At 49.6% G+C, this 15,996-nt stretch overlaps 1 protein-coding gene across 1 annotated transcript in view; it reads right to left on the bottom strand.

Moving 5' to 3' along the window:
- Window positions 1–1,542: 1,542 nt before the first annotated feature.
- Ahcy (adenosylhomocysteinase) overlaps window positions 1,543–15,996 on the bottom strand; it is a 20,806-nt gene continuing 6,352 nt past the window's right edge. Inside the window, exons 2-10 of the mRNA XM_005384832.2 lie at window positions 15,248–15,438; window positions 14,114–14,189; window positions 12,485–12,634; window positions 11,530–11,642; window positions 10,860–11,067; window positions 10,683–10,770; window positions 10,465–10,582; window positions 6,848–7,042; window positions 1,543–2,388 (exon numbers count right to left, since the gene is read on the bottom strand). Coding sequence (XP_005384889.1) covers window positions 2,257–2,388; window positions 6,848–7,042; window positions 10,465–10,582; window positions 10,683–10,770; window positions 10,860–11,067; window positions 11,530–11,642; window positions 12,485–12,634; window positions 14,114–14,189; window positions 15,248–15,438 — 1,271 coding nt within the window. The 3' untranslated portion in view covers window positions 1,543–2,256. The remainder of the gene's footprint in view (window positions 2,389–6,847; window positions 7,043–10,464; window positions 10,583–10,682; window positions 10,771–10,859; window positions 11,068–11,529; window positions 11,643–12,484; window positions 12,635–14,113; window positions 14,190–15,247; window positions 15,439–15,996) is intronic.

The following is a 15,996-nucleotide window of genomic DNA, read 5'->3' as shown; positions in this document are numbered from 1 at the left end:
CGAAGTTCCAGACTCTCCTTCCTGTCCTCCAGGCCACCTCTCCACCCTCAGGGCTGCTGCTAGATTACAGCCAAACAACTCTTCACAGTAGTCCTGCAATTTTTCCATTAAAGATTTTCAGTTCTTTTTTTTTTTTTTCATCTTTGAGACAGGATCAATGTGCAGTTCAGGCTGACCTTGAGTTCACTTTGAAGCCCAGGCTGGCCTCGAACTCGTAATGATCCTCCTGCCTCACTCAATCTCCCGAGTACTGGGATTTTAGGCAGGCACCACCACACCTGGCTTTCAGTTCTTTTAAAATCTATTCAAGTGCCATCTCTTCTTTGATGCCTTTCTCCCACTGCTGCCAGGCACTGAATTCTATTATTTTATTTTTTTTTGTCTTTTTGAGACAGGGTCTGGTTATGCAGTTCAGGCTGGTCTTGAGCTCACTTTGTAGCCCAGGCCAGTCTCAAACTCGCAACAATACTCCTGCCTCAGCCTCCCGAATGCTGGGATTACAGACGTGCGCCACCATGCCCAGCTTTTTTTTTTTTTTTTTTTTTTAATTTATTTATTTTTTGGTCTTTGCACTGAATTCTAAAGCTAGGCAGAAAAGTGCCAGGAGACGGTAAAGCTATTTATGCACCTCTCAAGATCCCAGCCACTTGGGATAAGCTTTCTAACATCTCAACATCGCCGGGCGTGGTGGTGCATGCCTGTAATCCCAGCACTTGGGAGGCTGAGACAGGAGGATCTTTGCAAGTTTGAGACCATCCTGGGCTTCAAAGTGAGCTCAAGGCCAGCCGGAACTGTGTAGGAAAACCTTGTCTAAAAAAAAAAAAAAAACATCTCAACATCTCCATCAGGCCTTATCTTCAGCGGATGGCCCTTAGGTCAGTTTACAGTTAAGTCTTCCCTGGTGGGTTCCTGCTTATCTTTGATTTTGAAGATCAGAGAAGCCAGGCGTGGTGGTGCACACCTGTAATCCCAGCACTTGGGAGGCTGAGGCAGGAGGATTATTGCGAGTTCGAGGCCAGACTGGGCTACAAAGTAAGCTCAAGGCCAGCCTGAACTGCATAGCGAGACCCTGTCTCAAAAAGACAAAAACAAAAAACAAAAAAACAAAAATACTATGAAGGGTATTGTGAGAAAAAAGTAAATCACCTACAGAGCATCTAGTACGCAGTAAGTGCTCAGTAATTCCCTCAAGGTACATTGTTGGATCAATCAAAAAAAAGAAGGAATGAGGTCATAAAAATTTAATAGAGCTCAAAAAATAAAAGTATAGAAATTACAGTTATAAATGGGTTAAATTTATGAACCAATTAAAGGACAGTCTTATATTGAGTTAGAAACAGGTTATTTGTAAGACACACCCTGAAAAGCAAAGAGTTCTCTGCTTACCCATCCCTCCAAGCCTGAGGAGCTGCCTGCGGCTCCGACCATTCCACACTGCAGAAGGCCCCTTGCTTCTCAATGCGCCACGAGTACATGACTACAGCCCCAGCTCACGCCATACCCTGCTGGCAGTGGAACATGTGTATAATAAAGGCTCAGAACTCTTTCAGGCACCAAAATTTTTATTTACCCACCTTCCTGCTTTCTTTTCATAGTCTAAACATTATATAAACATTATGAACCAAATTAGTTTTTTTGACCCAGGGTTGTGGTAGGAACCATCATTTTACAATGTGATGGCAAATCCATGCCTGTTTTTTATGTCACTGTGGCCCCTGTTAAACTCTGGCTATCACCTCTCTGTCCCTTCTGGACTATTGAGGGATATTGTGAAACAGGGTCTAAAAGGACCAACCTCAGTATTCTGAGATTTATGAGAAGCCCCAGCACTGAATAATCCAAGCTCTCAGGAACATTTAAACGCCCAGAGATTTTCTTTGCCCTTTGATACAGTTCCATGGGCTGAGAAATTAGTAAATCTGCAAAGCAAGCACACGAGTCTAAGTCCATAGGCCAGATGCCGGCCTGGATGGTGACGTACAAGGCCTTTGTGACCACCACTACCAACTTCCAGCCTAAGGAGTGGCTGACTGAGCACCTCCAAGACCCCCACAGCTCCTGGTTCAATGTAGAGGTCTCTTTCGTACCTCCACCCTGTCTGGGACCTCTCAGTTGCCCGTGCTACACCTGCAACAGGAAGAAGGGTAACCAGCCTCAAGGGGTCCGTAGAGGACACTGAGAAAGCAATTGCAGAGTTGGCGCCATTTGCTTTTGGGAAGAAGTGGGGCCGCTGGAAGGTGAGGGTGGTTCGGGCTCTCAATAGCGGTAGTGATCAGCCTTGAAGGGGCCATCACGGGGCAGTCCCAGGTACTTGGCCTGCTTCTCAGTCAGCTTGGTCAGCTTCACATTCAGCTTGCCCAGGTGGGCCTCAGCCACTGCTTCATCCAGCTGGGGTGGGGACAAACAAAAGGAAAACCCAGAGTGAACACCATGACCTTGGGTCCTCTGCCTGTGTTCCCAAACCAAATGGCAGAAACTGCTCTTGGGGAATCTGCCACGGGTGTTACCCATGTTACACTTCACTCAACCCTCACACCCAGCTTCGTTCGGTCCGTTCTTCTGGATGCTGTTTCCTGTCAAGAGCGAACAGTGCCACATCCTCCCTCCAAGTTGCCCTAGTGAGACCAGCAATTATATGTCCTTCCTTATCCTCCACCAGCGTGGGCGGCTAACTAAAATGCTTCTTGGGGGCTGGGGATTTAGCTCAGCGGCAAAGCACCTGCCTGGCAAGCGGAAGGTCGTGAGTTCGGTTCCCGGTACCAGAGAAAAAGCAAAAAAAAAAAAGAATTATTTAGGGGCTGGGGATTTAGCTCTACGGCAAAAGCGCCTGCCTGGCAAGCTCAAGGTCGTGAGCTCGGTTCCCGGTACCGGAGAAAAACAAACAAAAATAAAATAAAATAAAATAAAATGCTTCTTGGCATTTTCCTATGGCCTAGGACATATTTTCCATGAGGGAGAGACAGGAGCATTCCAGTTCCACTAGGATTCCTCAACAGGGAAGGGGAGCCATCTCAGCTACACTGACAAGTCTATTTGACAAGTGAAATAAATACAGAGAAAAAAAGCACCAAGAGACAGAGTGAGCGAGCCGTGGGCCTAGGGGTGTTACCTCAAGGTAGGACACATGCTTAGCATGTACAAGGCCCTGGGTTCCCCAGTACCCCTCTGTGCAAAAACCAAAAAACTATGATGACATTAAACCCTGGATCCAGTGTCTGAATCTTAGACTTCCCCATTATATGGTCAATAGAGTTCTTTTTTTTTTTTGTCTTTTGAGACAGGGTCTCACTATGCAGTTCAGGCTGGCCTTGAGCTCACTTTGTAGCCCAGGCTGGCCTCAAACCTGCAATGATCTTCCTGCCTCAGTCTCAGCCTCCCGAGTGCTAGGATTACAGGCATGCTCCACCACGTCCAACTTACAATTCCTTTTTTGATTAAACTTTGACAAAAATATATCTCTATATGTGATACCCATGAAATAAATAAACCCACAAATTCTTTGATACGCCTTGCTGCAAGAGGTAGAACCTACTTCTCATCCCTGACTAACTCAGTTCTAAGAAACAGAATGAAACAGAAGCAAGGGAATATGACAGGAGACAAGGTCATAAATGGCAACATGGCTTCCTCCTTCCTCTTTCCTGGGTCACCCCATCAGGGTAGCAAGCTGCCACCTCCTGAGGACACCTAAGAAGCCTTACTGAGAGGCCTGTGGATGAGGAACCAAAACCTCTCATCAAGATGGACAAGCAGTCAATCTTCTAGTCCCAGACAAACCTTCGGATGACAGCACCCCTGGCGGCAATCTTGACTGCAACCTCAGGGGAGACCCAAGTCAGGACCACCCAGCTAACCTGACCTCAAATTCCTGCCCACAGAAACTGGGAAGCAAATGTGTATTCGCTTTGTTGTTGTTTTGTTATTATGGCACTAGAGATTTGACCCAGGGTTCACTAGGCTACATCTCCACCTCTGTTGAGATATGGTCTCACTAAATTGCCCTGGCTGGCCTCAAACTTGCCCTCTTCCTGCCTCTGCCTCCCAAGTGGCCAGGATTACAGGTATGAGCTACCACACCTGTAATGAAACCTGGCTACTGTTTCATTTTTTTGAGACAGGTTATTGCTCAGTAACCTAGGCTGGCCTCAAATTCCTGGGCTGAAGAGATCTTCTGCCTCAGCTTTCCAAGTAGCTGAGACAACAGATATTTGCTACTGAACCTGCTAAATATTTGTTGTTTTAAGTCATTAAGCTTTGAATTGAAACTGTTATATAGTGGTAGATAACTAGCACCCTGATTTGAACAAAATTCCCCTGATGGCTACCAAAAGGACACTAGCTGGTATAAACTGCAAAACTCCTTGTATAAATAAGGAAATCAAGGCTCAGAAAGGTGGAATGACTGGCCCAAGCACACACATCTTGTGAATGACAAAGCCAGGATTTGAACCAAGTTCCATTTGGCAGCAAAACTCCAAAACACATCTCAATAATCTGAGCCAACCAGGCGTGGTGGCTCATGCCTGTAATCCCAGCACTCAGGAGGCTGAGGCAGGAGGATCACTGGGAGTCTGAGGCTAGCCTGGGCTATATACTACATAATGAGTTCAAGGCCAGCCTGGACTACGGTGAGACCTTATCTCAAAAAAAAAAAAAAAAATCTGAACTATGGCCCCCAGCACAGCTTTGAAGCAATCATACAGAAGCCAAGGTCAGAGGCTGAGGTTACATAAAGCAAACTGACCAGTGCTGAAATACATGAAAAGATCCTGAAAGTTCAAGAGGCTGCACTTAAGGTCAACTCTGACTGTTGCTCTCAGCTGCTAGTGCCAAGCCCAAGGGGCCACCCATGATGGCAGGACCGCTTCTGACCATGGCCCAGCCCACAGAGGATTCACATCCCCAAGTAGTTTTATATCCACTCGAACTCCAAAAACATGTAGGAAGGGCTAGGTTTATCCTTGTGTTTAACAGATAAAGGAACTGGAGCCTAGACAAAGTGATAACAGACTCAAGCATGACACACACAAAGATAGGACCAGCCTAGTCTGAAGTCTATGTGGATTCCAGCAGCAGAATGAAGGCCTCCAACTCCCAGAGTACATACTGAATGAGGGCTAGGGATATAGCTCAGTGGCACAAGCGCCTGCCTGGCAAGAGCAAGGTCCTGAGTTCAATTCCTGGTACAAAAAAAAAAAAAAAAAAAAAACAATACTGAATGGTCAATCCCTTTGCTTGGCCCCACCTAGCTCAGGATACCATTCCTGCTCTCAGCACCCTGAGTCAGAGGTGAATAACCTGGACCAACAGAGCTGAGTTCTACTCCTGGCCCAATACTTAATAGCTCTGAGAGCAAGCCGATATCTAAACCTTAGTTTCATGGTTTGTAGGACAGATGTACAAACTTTTGTCTTTCACAAGTGTTACAAAGATCGGTGATATTGAGTGGTTGGTGCAGGGTAACTTAACAAATTGTGGCTTCTCTGTCATCATGGCCTAAGCCTGATACCTGAATCCTCACCCAGACAGATGTGGGGACAATGTCTCGTTCCCAAGCCACGTCTCAGCCAGATACGGAGGAAGAAAGTAAGGATGGGTCCTAGCGAGTGAGATGGCGAACCTCTCTGCCTTTTTTACTTCCAAACCTGACCTCGTTTCAAGCAATTCTCACCAAATTCAGTCATATTTCTCCCAACTGAGATTAGATGAGGGGTCACATGAGATGTTTTTAATCCTACAACAATCCTGGGGATCTGGTAGGCTGCACAGACCAAGGTAGCTCTTGAGGTCCTTTTGGGTAAAACATTTTGGTCCACCAAGACAGTGGCCCGGGGAAACAGGAAGGAGTCAGCTGGTCCTGGGGTATGGATGCCAGGCTCTGCGTGTGCACCCAAGATGTCTTCCTAATTCCCTTCTCAACGACAGACCCAGTCTTTCACAGGGTGGTGGGCTGGTATGGAGACCCCATAAACCCTCCAGCACCCAAGGCTGGAAAAGCAAAAGATGCTCTTGGTAGAGAAACTGAACATCAGACGGGTAAGTATCAAAGGGAAGCTCATCTGTGACACTGAGGCAAGATGAGGGAGAACTAAAACACAACCCTCACCCCTGGGCACGGGCAGTCTGCACGTTGCGTTGGGTGAGTGCTGACCTTGATGTCAGCAGACGTCCCCGTCACGGTTACCCCACCACGCCCACGGTGTGGGCGTCAGGAGTCCTGCTTAGCACTGCATCAGCTCGTTTGAAAACCACACACCTGAAGCCTATAGACTGCACCCATAGACATGTCTGAATTGATCCATCCATTTATTTTTAAAAACTTTGAGTTGCCTACATTGAGAAATTATTTCATGCCATTTCTTGGCATGTGGCTTCTCTTCAGAGCTCAGAAGCCCTGGTCCAAAAGACCTGAGCTCCGGGATGATGATAAATGAGGGGCAGACGTCCTTTTACATCCTTACAGACACGTGGGTTTGTGACTCCAAACTAAGGACATGTTCACGATCCCTATGGGAAGTCTTGTCACCTCCATTTTACAGATGAGACAATGGAAGCACAGAGAAATTAAGTAACGTGCCCCAGTTACACAGCCTTATGGGGTGGGGTCGAGATCAAAATCTGGCGCGGCCCCCTGCAAAGCCCATGCTCTTTTCACCACTCTAGATACATTCCAGGAATCACACCCCAGTGTGGGCCTCAGTTTCCTCCTGTCAAATGGGGAGAACAACTCTGCACCATAGAGGAGCCTGTTAGGACCTCTAAAAGAGCAGACAACACTTCATAAATTCTAGCAAGTCCTTAGTGGGCAGCCCAGGATTGGGTGCTTGAGGGGGAAGCAAGAACCTACCTTCTTGGGCAGGAAGTGAACCCCAACAGGGTACTTGTCCGAGTGGGTCCACAGCTCAATCTGTGCCAACACCTGGTTGGTGAAGGAGTTACTCATCACAAAGCTGGGGTGACCCATGGCACAGCCCAGGTTGACCAGCCGGCCTTCAGCCAGCAGGATGATACGGCGCCCATTCTTCAGCCGATAGCGGTCCACCTGTGGGTCAGCAGCACAACAGTGAGGGCTGGAAGCACTGGCTTGTAGTCCACCTCTGCCTCCCACCTTGCCCAGGCGAGGCCCGGAATGCGCCGTAACCCACAACCTTCAAACAGGGCTGGCACATCCAACTAATATAATAGTCAGCTGGGCACCCTTAATCCAAGTACTCAGGAGGCTGAGGCAGGAGGATCACAAGTTTGAGCCAAGCCTGAGCAATTCAGCAATTCAGCAAGACCCTATTTCAAATTAAAAATGTAGCCGGGCATGGGGATGCACACCTGTAATCCTAGCACCTGGGAGGCTGAGGCATGAGGATTGTTGTGAGTTCGAGACCAGCCTGGGCTACAAAGTGAGCTCAAGGCCAGCCTGAACTGCATAAGAGACCCTGTCTCAAAAAAAAAATGTAAAAAGGGCTGGAGAGGTAGCTCAGTACAAAAGACCTGGGTTCAATTCCCAGTACCATCAATGATGATAGTGAGAGTAATAACAACATTAATAATAATAATAATAATAAAGCCAGGCATGGTGGTGCACGCCTGTAATCCCAGCACACGGGAGGCCGAGGCAGGAGGATTGTTGTGAATCTGAGACCAGCCTGGGTGAGTTCAAGGTCAGCCTAAACTGCATAGCAAGACCTTGTCTCAAAAAGACCACAAATAAGTAAATAAGTAAATAAATAAAATAACTAGTAACCTCATAGATCTGCTGAGAATTTAATGAGCTGACCCATGTAAAGCACATACTAGGGACTCAGTAAGTAGTAGGAAATGTTATTGTTTCTATTGCTCAAGTACATCCTAAAATTTCTGCCTAATAAACCCTTCCCATGCGTATTAAAAGAGAAAAAAATTTTTTAAAGTAGGAATGCAAACCGGGTGTGATTTAAAAAAAAATTTTTAAATAGGAATGCAAACTGTGGTGTCACTCTGACTGCATGCCTGTAATCCCAGCACTTGGGAGGCTGAGGCAGGAGGATCATTGCAAGTTCAAGACCAGCCTGGGCTACAAAGTGAGCTAAAGGTCACTTTGAACTTCATAGTGAGACCCTATCTCATAGTGAGATAGGGTCTGAACTTCATAGTGAGACCCTATCTCAAAAAGCCAAAAAAACCACAAAAAACAAAAAAAAAACAAGGAATCCACGCAGGGTGTGGGGCACACGCCTATAATTGCAGTACTCAGGAAGTTGAGGCAGGAGAAGGAAGTTGAGGCAGGAGATCGTTGTGAGTTTGAGGCTAGCCTGAACTATACAGCAAGCCTCTGTCTCAAAAACAACAACAAAAGGACACATGGTCATGCTAGCCAAGGATCCTATTTAAGTAGACCTGAGGTGACTCTGCCAAGGTTGAGTGAGTGAACGTGGAAACCCGCAGCCTCACGCCCCTCACTGTCCCAATCCTCCCAACTGTCTGACCACACAAATCTGCTCTCTCTACTCTGATCCTTTCCTTCCTCACACTGACTCCCAAATATTCCCTTAAAAGCCTGGCCCTACAGACTGCTCCCAGAGGCCTAGTACAAGTCCAAGGAAAGTCTCTGATGCCCATCCAGCATCCCTTCACTGCATGAGCACCCATTAACGCCCATCTAAGCCACACCCCTGCAAGGCCGCCTCAGTTTGGACTCTGGCCTCATGGTACCGCCGCAGAGCAAGGCAGTACTTCCAACTGTAATGAGGCGGGCGCTGCACAGGAGGGCCAGACAAAACACACAGGCATTGCCCTCTGCCTGAGCAGCTGGCTTAACAGGGGATGGAGATCCTTTGAGCTAAGGCTTGGAGGATGGACAAAGAAAAGGGCATTTGGCCTGTTCCAAACCAAAGGAGCTACCTAAGCAGTAACAAGAGGAGCGGCGATGAAGTACTCAGGGAGTGGTCCACAATGACCTAGGAGCAGACAGGTTCCAGAGGAGACAGAAAAAAGGTGAAGTTGGGAAAAAGGCTGACAATTCTGAGGATGAGGACAGAATCCCGCTTGGCCGGGTAGAAACGTGCCCCTCCCCCCTGACACCTTTGCAGAAGGTCCCCAGGGGCATGGCTGCCAGGGATGCATGCCCTGCCTGCCATGTGCTGGGCCAGGACTTCTGAGCAAGGAGATGGTGGTTCCTCTGCCTAGCCAGGAAATGATACTCCTAGGGTAGTGCGCTACCCAAAGAGAATTCCCACAGGAAGGCAGAAGGCCTGAGGGAAGAGGGTGGGGCCTGTGACTTTGGGGTGTGCGCCCACAAAGGCTTATCTGCGTATGGGGGGCTCTGGGCTCTTGGCTGGGCCTGTGGTGTCACTCTGACTGGATGATATCAGAGCTTTGGTCAACTCTGTCTACATCTGTACAACACCTCAAAGACAGCAAGGCACAAATTCAAAGCGTGCTACTTTAAGTGGGCTGTTTTCTCTTTTAAAACTGTGATAAATACTTCTGTATAGATATTTGAGGATCAACTGCTAGGAGAGACTGCCGAGCCAAAGAGTTTGCATAGGGGCTGGGAGTGCAGGTCAGTGATAGAGCACATGTTTAACGTGTGCCAGATACTAAGTCCCACCCCTGGCAGAACAACAAAATGAGTTGCTTAACTTGCAGTCTCTAGATACATAAAGCCAAATGTTCTCCAGTGAAGAAAATAAATAAGCCCCCCAAAATTTTCATATATTCCAAAGAATCTCATCTTTCAATGTCCTGCAAACCTGTCCTTGCCGCAGCTCAGTAAATAGCCTACTTTTCAGCGGGTTCCAGCCAGAAGACACCTAGCCCCCTTTTCAGTTCCTCCCCAACCTGACCCCTGGGTGGGCCCACCATCCCTGGCACTCTTCAGGTGGAGCCTGCCAGTGCCCTCCCTCGCCCTACCTCATGCCATTGCTTCCATTTTCCACACAGTAGCACAAAGGATGTTTTTTTTTTTTTCTTTTTTGTCTTTTTTGAGACATGGTCTCGCTGTGCAGTTCAGACTGGGCTTCAGCTCACTTTGTAACCCAGGCTGGTTTCAAACTCACAACGATCCTCCTGCCTCAGCCTCCCGAGTGCTTGGATTACAGGTGTGCACCACCATGCCCAGCCTCAAGAAGGATCTTTCTCAGACAGCAACCTGACCATGTATGGCTCAGCTGCCTCCGACCCTCAGGGTCTTCAGCTGCCCTCAGCACCAAGCCTGACACCTAAGCTTAGCTCTGGGACCAGGTTCTCTTCCCACACACCACCATCTGGGTTGCAACAACCTCTTTTTTTTTTTTTTTTTTTTTTGGTTTTTCTCCGGTACCAGGAACCGAACTCACGACCTTGCGCTTGCCAGGCAGGCGCTTTTGCCACTGAGCTAAATCCCCAGCCCTGCAACAACCTCTTAATCTGAGCTCTGGGTGGGTGGCTCCCAAGCAGGCCTCTCCATGGCCCTCTACTGCACAGCCTGCTGGCAGGGCTGGGAATTCTCACCTGGGGTTTGATGTTCACCTTCTCCACAGCATTCTCATTAAGCCACTTCACGTCAATCTCCACATCAAAGTGTCCAATGTTACACACAATAGCATCATCCTTCATCTGTTCGAAGTGCCTATGGTGAGAGCCCAAACCCACGGCAGACCATCAGCAACAAAGGGCAGTCCCCAGTCTGCTCCACCCCTCACTCCCCAGGATCCCAACATGGCACCTACCGACCAAGGATGATGTCCACACAGCCCGTGGTGGTGACAAAGATGTTGCCCTCCTGACAGGCCTCATCCATGGTAGTGACCTCATAGCCTGTAGGGACAGCAGCTGCGGGTTATCTAGGGTGGCCAGGCCCCTTCTCTGGCCCCAGTGGCCAACAGTCAACCCTCGCCCTATTATACCCTCCATGGCAGCCTGCAGTGCGTTGATGGGGTCAATCTCAGTGATGATGACACGGGCTCCAAAACCCTGCAGGGCCTGGGCACAGCCCTTGCCCACATCGCCATAGCCTGCTACAACCGCAACCTTGCCCGCAATCATCACGTCTGTGGCCCGCTTGATGCCATCTATGAGGGACTCCCGGCAGCCATAGAGGTTGTCAAACTTGCTCTGAAAGGACAGAGAGCAAGGGATTGATGGGGGCAGGTAGAGCCCTGGGCCCCACGCTCAGAGTGCTTTGTAGGGCTTCGAAGCCTCAAGCCCACTCAGCCTAAACTGATCCTCCTCCGGATTCCTCCCATGCCTGATGCCCCCACGTGCCCCCCACCTGGGCATCTCCCAGACCCTCTGCCTAGTCTTTCTGTTGGTCCAGAGCCTTCCTAGGAATTCATCAGGAGGAGACATTGCTGGGTCCAAAAACCTGCATAATGTTGAAGCTCTTGACAAAGCCACAGTGTTCTTGAAACCCAGCTCTGAGGCCCACTGTGCCGCTCCTCCTTCGTCTAATGCACCCACTCCCCTCAGTCTCCAGCCCCCTTCCCCCCCCCCGTGTGGGCAGGCGCCCTTCCTCGCAGGCCCACTCCTAAGCCGCACCAGGAGCCAACAGCTGGAGCTTCCATTACAAGTGCTCACCTTGGTGACAGAGTCGTTGACATTGATGGCAGGGACCTTCAGCATCCCCTTGGCCACCATCTTGTATAGATTGTGGACCCCAGTTGTGGTCTCCTCAGAGATGCCTCGGATGCCTGAACAAGAAGGGCAGAGCATCAGAGACCACGTCGGAACTCACCCACCCGAATTCCTCACTTTGCCCAGTGCTACTCCATCTGGGCTCCCATCTCCGTGACTGACACCACGGCGGGCGCAATTCCCCAGGCTGGCGAAGTAAGGCGTCGTCTACAGGGTCTCCACCACCAGGCCTAGGGCTTCCACCTCCCCCGTTCTCCCAGCCTCTCCGGTCCCACTGCCCCTGCCTCAGTCCCCGCCACTGCCATTTCTCACCTGGTTTCTGTGTCATCAAGTAGCCACTAGCTACTTTTAGCATGTATATTTTCAGAGAATTCTTTGAAAACCCTCCAATTATTTCCCTTTGCTCTCAGGATCAAGCCAAATTATTTTCTCTTGTCAAATTCTGGTCATAACTCAAGCTCCATCCACATCCTGTACTATTTCCTAAGGAAGGTTCCTGTTATTCGCTGTAATTCTATTGGCTTCATTTCTGTTTCCTGAATAATCAATCCTTTCCTGCCTTTGTACTCTCTGCACCCCGTTTCTCAACTACTCCCCTTCCTGCCCTGCCTTTAACAAAGCTGGCTCCTTCTCTGTGTTACAGCGGTGTTATCTAGCTGCTCTAGCAGTTCCCAGCTCTGACCCTACCCTGGCCCTTGGGCTATCAACTCAGCCAAGCAAAGCCAAGCTAACCCCACATCCTAAGTGAGAAGGTCAAGCCCTTGCATGCCTGCAAGAACCCACTGTCCTTCCGTCTTCCACAGAATCTGGGAGTTCTGCCAGGCCTACTGTTTTCGTGCAAAGGAGTAGGCCCCATCCAGACCACAAAAATCTGGCCCACCTACCCCACCCTACTTACCCGACAAAAGTTGTGGGTACTTAGTGTGAATGAGGTTGGTAAGGTCACCGCCATCGTCCAGAATCATGTTGAGGGGCCCATCCTTGAAGTACAGCGTCTGCTCAATGCACCACAGGTACTCCTCATCCGTTTCACCCTTCCAGGCATACACTGGAGGGTAAGCAGCTCATCAGGGCCTCACCTTCCCCACCTGCACCTTTGTCCTAGGGAACCACCCACGTAGAACCAATACTACCCGCTTCCTACTTCCCAGCTGCTGCTGCTTCCAGCACCCTTGAGAACTCAACAGCAGGAAGAACATGACTCGGAGCAGGACAGATCCTAGCTCAAATCCTGGCTCTGGCACTTACCAGCTGTGTGACACTGAGCTAATCATTCCATGTCTCTGAACCTCAGTTTCCTCTTCAATAAACGAGGCTCACGATAGTATGGACTAAATGAGACAGAGGCCAGGAAGAGCACCTCAGACACACGATCTGGAAGTAAGTACTGCTTTCTCATCTTCTGCCTGGGCTCCAAGGACTGGGACCACGCACAGCAAGGTTCCCGCCCACCGTGGGACCTCCTATTCAGTGAGACCCGCAGGGCAGGACCCAGGGTTGATTCCGCACTGAGGGTCTTGTGGGCCCAGCAGTCTCTGAGATGGGTAGTCTTAGGCAATGTCTGGCCACAGAAAAAATTTTTTTCTGGTCAAAAAATTACTAAAAGCAGCTACTACATATAGAATACTGTCTCTGTGCAAGACCCAACTCCAACGGCTCCTTCTCACTTTTCCTTAGTGAAACCCAGTGAGGCAGGCGTTACCACCATCACCATACAGATGCCTCGAGGGCTAAGATATGCCTACATGTGTCTGTTAGCACAGCGACCCAGCGCAGGCATCAAAGCAAAGCTGCTAACTGCCAGTCAATGCTCCTCCCACCACATGGTATGACCGGGACACCAGTGCGAGGCTCCCGGGATCCTCCTTCGAGCAAAGGACACAGGCCATGCAGGGACAACTGCCCTCTCCCCAGCTGGAGAACATAATGATCTTAAAAACAAAGCCTTTCTGGGAAGAGTTCGTGGCGCCTAGCCAGTGACGGACATGCCTGTTCAGCCCTGGGTCAGCCAGGGCCCAAATTCTTCCCGCTGCCTGGGTGATAAGAAGGAATACTGAGGGTCCTATTTAATCACCGGCAGACCTAACCACGCCCCTCCCTAAGCCCAGACAGACCTGTGCCCTGTTCAGCAGTTGTGAGGAAGTCCTTTCTCCTTCGTCCTACTCTTTCTCCAGGCCCCTGGATTACCATACCTCAGTCCATGGACCTCTGCCAATCCTCTGCCCTATCCTCCCCGCTTTTTGAAAACAAAACTCACACCCTTCCTTTAAGGAACTTCCTCTCTTCTATATCAAGTGGATGTCACAAGATCCTGCCCTTTCTGGTCGCAGGTTTCAGATGGCTCAATCAGCAACTTCTCTAGGATTTTTGATGATGAGACAAAACAGCTCTTTGCTTTGATTCACTAAGCTAGGACCCTCTCCCCTGCCATCAAGAAGCCTGCTGCTGTAGGAGCTGGCAAAGCACACAGGGAGAAGCAGAGCCCCTCCATGTGTTCCCGAATGCCCCAACAGCGGGCGGGGTTTACCTGGAATGCCAGCCTTGGCAATGGCAGCCGCCGCGTGGTCCTGAGTGGAGAAGATGTTGCAGCTGGACCACCGCACCTAGAAGGGCCAACGAAACAAAGCAGTTGGTCACTGCTGGCTCTGAAGCACCAAGGGCCCTGGGCAGGAAGAGGGAAAAGCTCTGGAGCTCAGGGTAAGAGGCCATCCCCACAATGCCAGGTCGGGGACACTGGGTGAGAAGACGGGAGCCAGAGCAGTGACAAAATCCACCTCCAACATTATTACTCTGGTGCTGTGTGGAAGGAGAAGACCTGAAGCAAGGAGATAAAAGAAGAAGCTATTGAAGAAGAGTCCTGACAAGAAATACAGCACGACAGTGGAGGTGATAGCAAACTGTCCAATCCTCTGGCTTCTTGAAAGACTGCAGTTTCCATTTACTGACATGGGGGAGACTTCAGGAAGAGGATGGGGCAGAAAATCCTAAGTCTGCTCAGAACTATTCACTGTGACCTCCGAGTGGGGAAGACATGTCAGTACCAGAAACTATGAGAGAGTTCCAGAAGTCTGGGCTAGTATATGTACTTTGGAGTCATCACCATACGGACAGTATTTAAAGTCAAAATGAGACCACCAAGTGAAGGAATTTGAAAATAAAGAAGAGATTCAAGGGCTGAGCCCTGGAGATCTCTGCTGGTTTTGGCTGTCCTGCCCCCGTTTAGGAACCACTTGGCTCTGGCTCCTTGAGGTCCTGGAGGAGCTGTCAATCATTGGCACATTATGACCCAAGCTAAACCAATCAGAGCACAACATCCTCCTGGTACCCATGATTGGCCCAGGGTAGGAACATAACATAACCTAGGAGGACTAATGAGAACCAGTCCTTGGATGACTAAATGGGGTTGAGTTTTTCCTACCAGAGCTCTCAGCAGGATGGGTCGAGTGTAACAGAAGCTTACCTTCCTGTCTGAGAGAAAATCTGCAGAAGTGCAGTTACCACAGGCAAGGCAGCACTGGACACGGAGAGAAAACTCAAGAAACAAGAAGAGCCCCTGCTGGCCCGAGGTCAGCCCCACAACCCCAGTCCCCCCACCACACACCCGGACTGAACCCAGGGAGGGCAAAGGACACAGCCAGAGCCAAATAGCTGTAAGCCTCACCTCAGCACCCAGGGCAACCAGAGTCTCAATGAGGACAGCGGTCTCCACGGTCATATGCAGGCAGCCAGCAATGCGGGCACCCTTCAGTGGCTTGGAGGCAGAGTACATCTCCCGCATGCGCATCAGGCCTGGCATCTCATTCTCTGCGATGTCCAGAGCCTTTCGTCCCCAGGCAGCCAGGCTGATGTCCGCTGCAGAGGCAAGATGGGAGTCCTGTGAGCCCCCTCCTCCCACCAACCGTAAAGCACAGTCACTGCATAAGGACCCGATCCTCAGGTGGACCCAAAACCCTTGGGCCTGGCAATCTGTCACCCCATCCTCACCCAGTCAATAACTATGCATGAAAGCAGGGTAGTCTAAAAAGGAAGACATGACACCTGATTAGCTTACCATCTTGTAAGACAATACACTGACTCCAACTCATACAACTATATGAAAATTATAACACAAGCTGGGCGTGGTGGTGCACGCCTGTAATCCCAGCACTCAGGAGGCTGAGGCAGGAGGATTGTTGCAAGGTCAAGACCAGCCTGAGCTACAGAGCTCAATGCCAGCCTGAACTGCATAGCAAGACCCTGTCTCAAAAAGACCAAAAAAAAATAAAATAAAAGAAAGAAAATTACAACACAGAATTATCCCTTTGAAAAACAGCTCTCTGGGGGCTGGGGATTTAGCTCAGCGGCAAAAGCGCCTGCCTGGCAAGTGCAAGGTCGTGAGTTCGGTTCCTGGTACCGGAGAAAAACCAAAAA

This window comes from Chinchilla lanigera, unplaced genomic scaffold (genome assembly GCF_000276665.1).
Source record: "Chinchilla lanigera isolate Chin_1 unplaced genomic scaffold, ChiLan1.0 scaffold00021, whole genome shotgun sequence".
NCBI lineage: Eukaryota > Metazoa > Chordata > Mammalia > Rodentia > Chinchillidae > Chinchilla > Chinchilla lanigera.
This window is presented reverse-complemented; position numbering and strand designations above follow the sequence as displayed.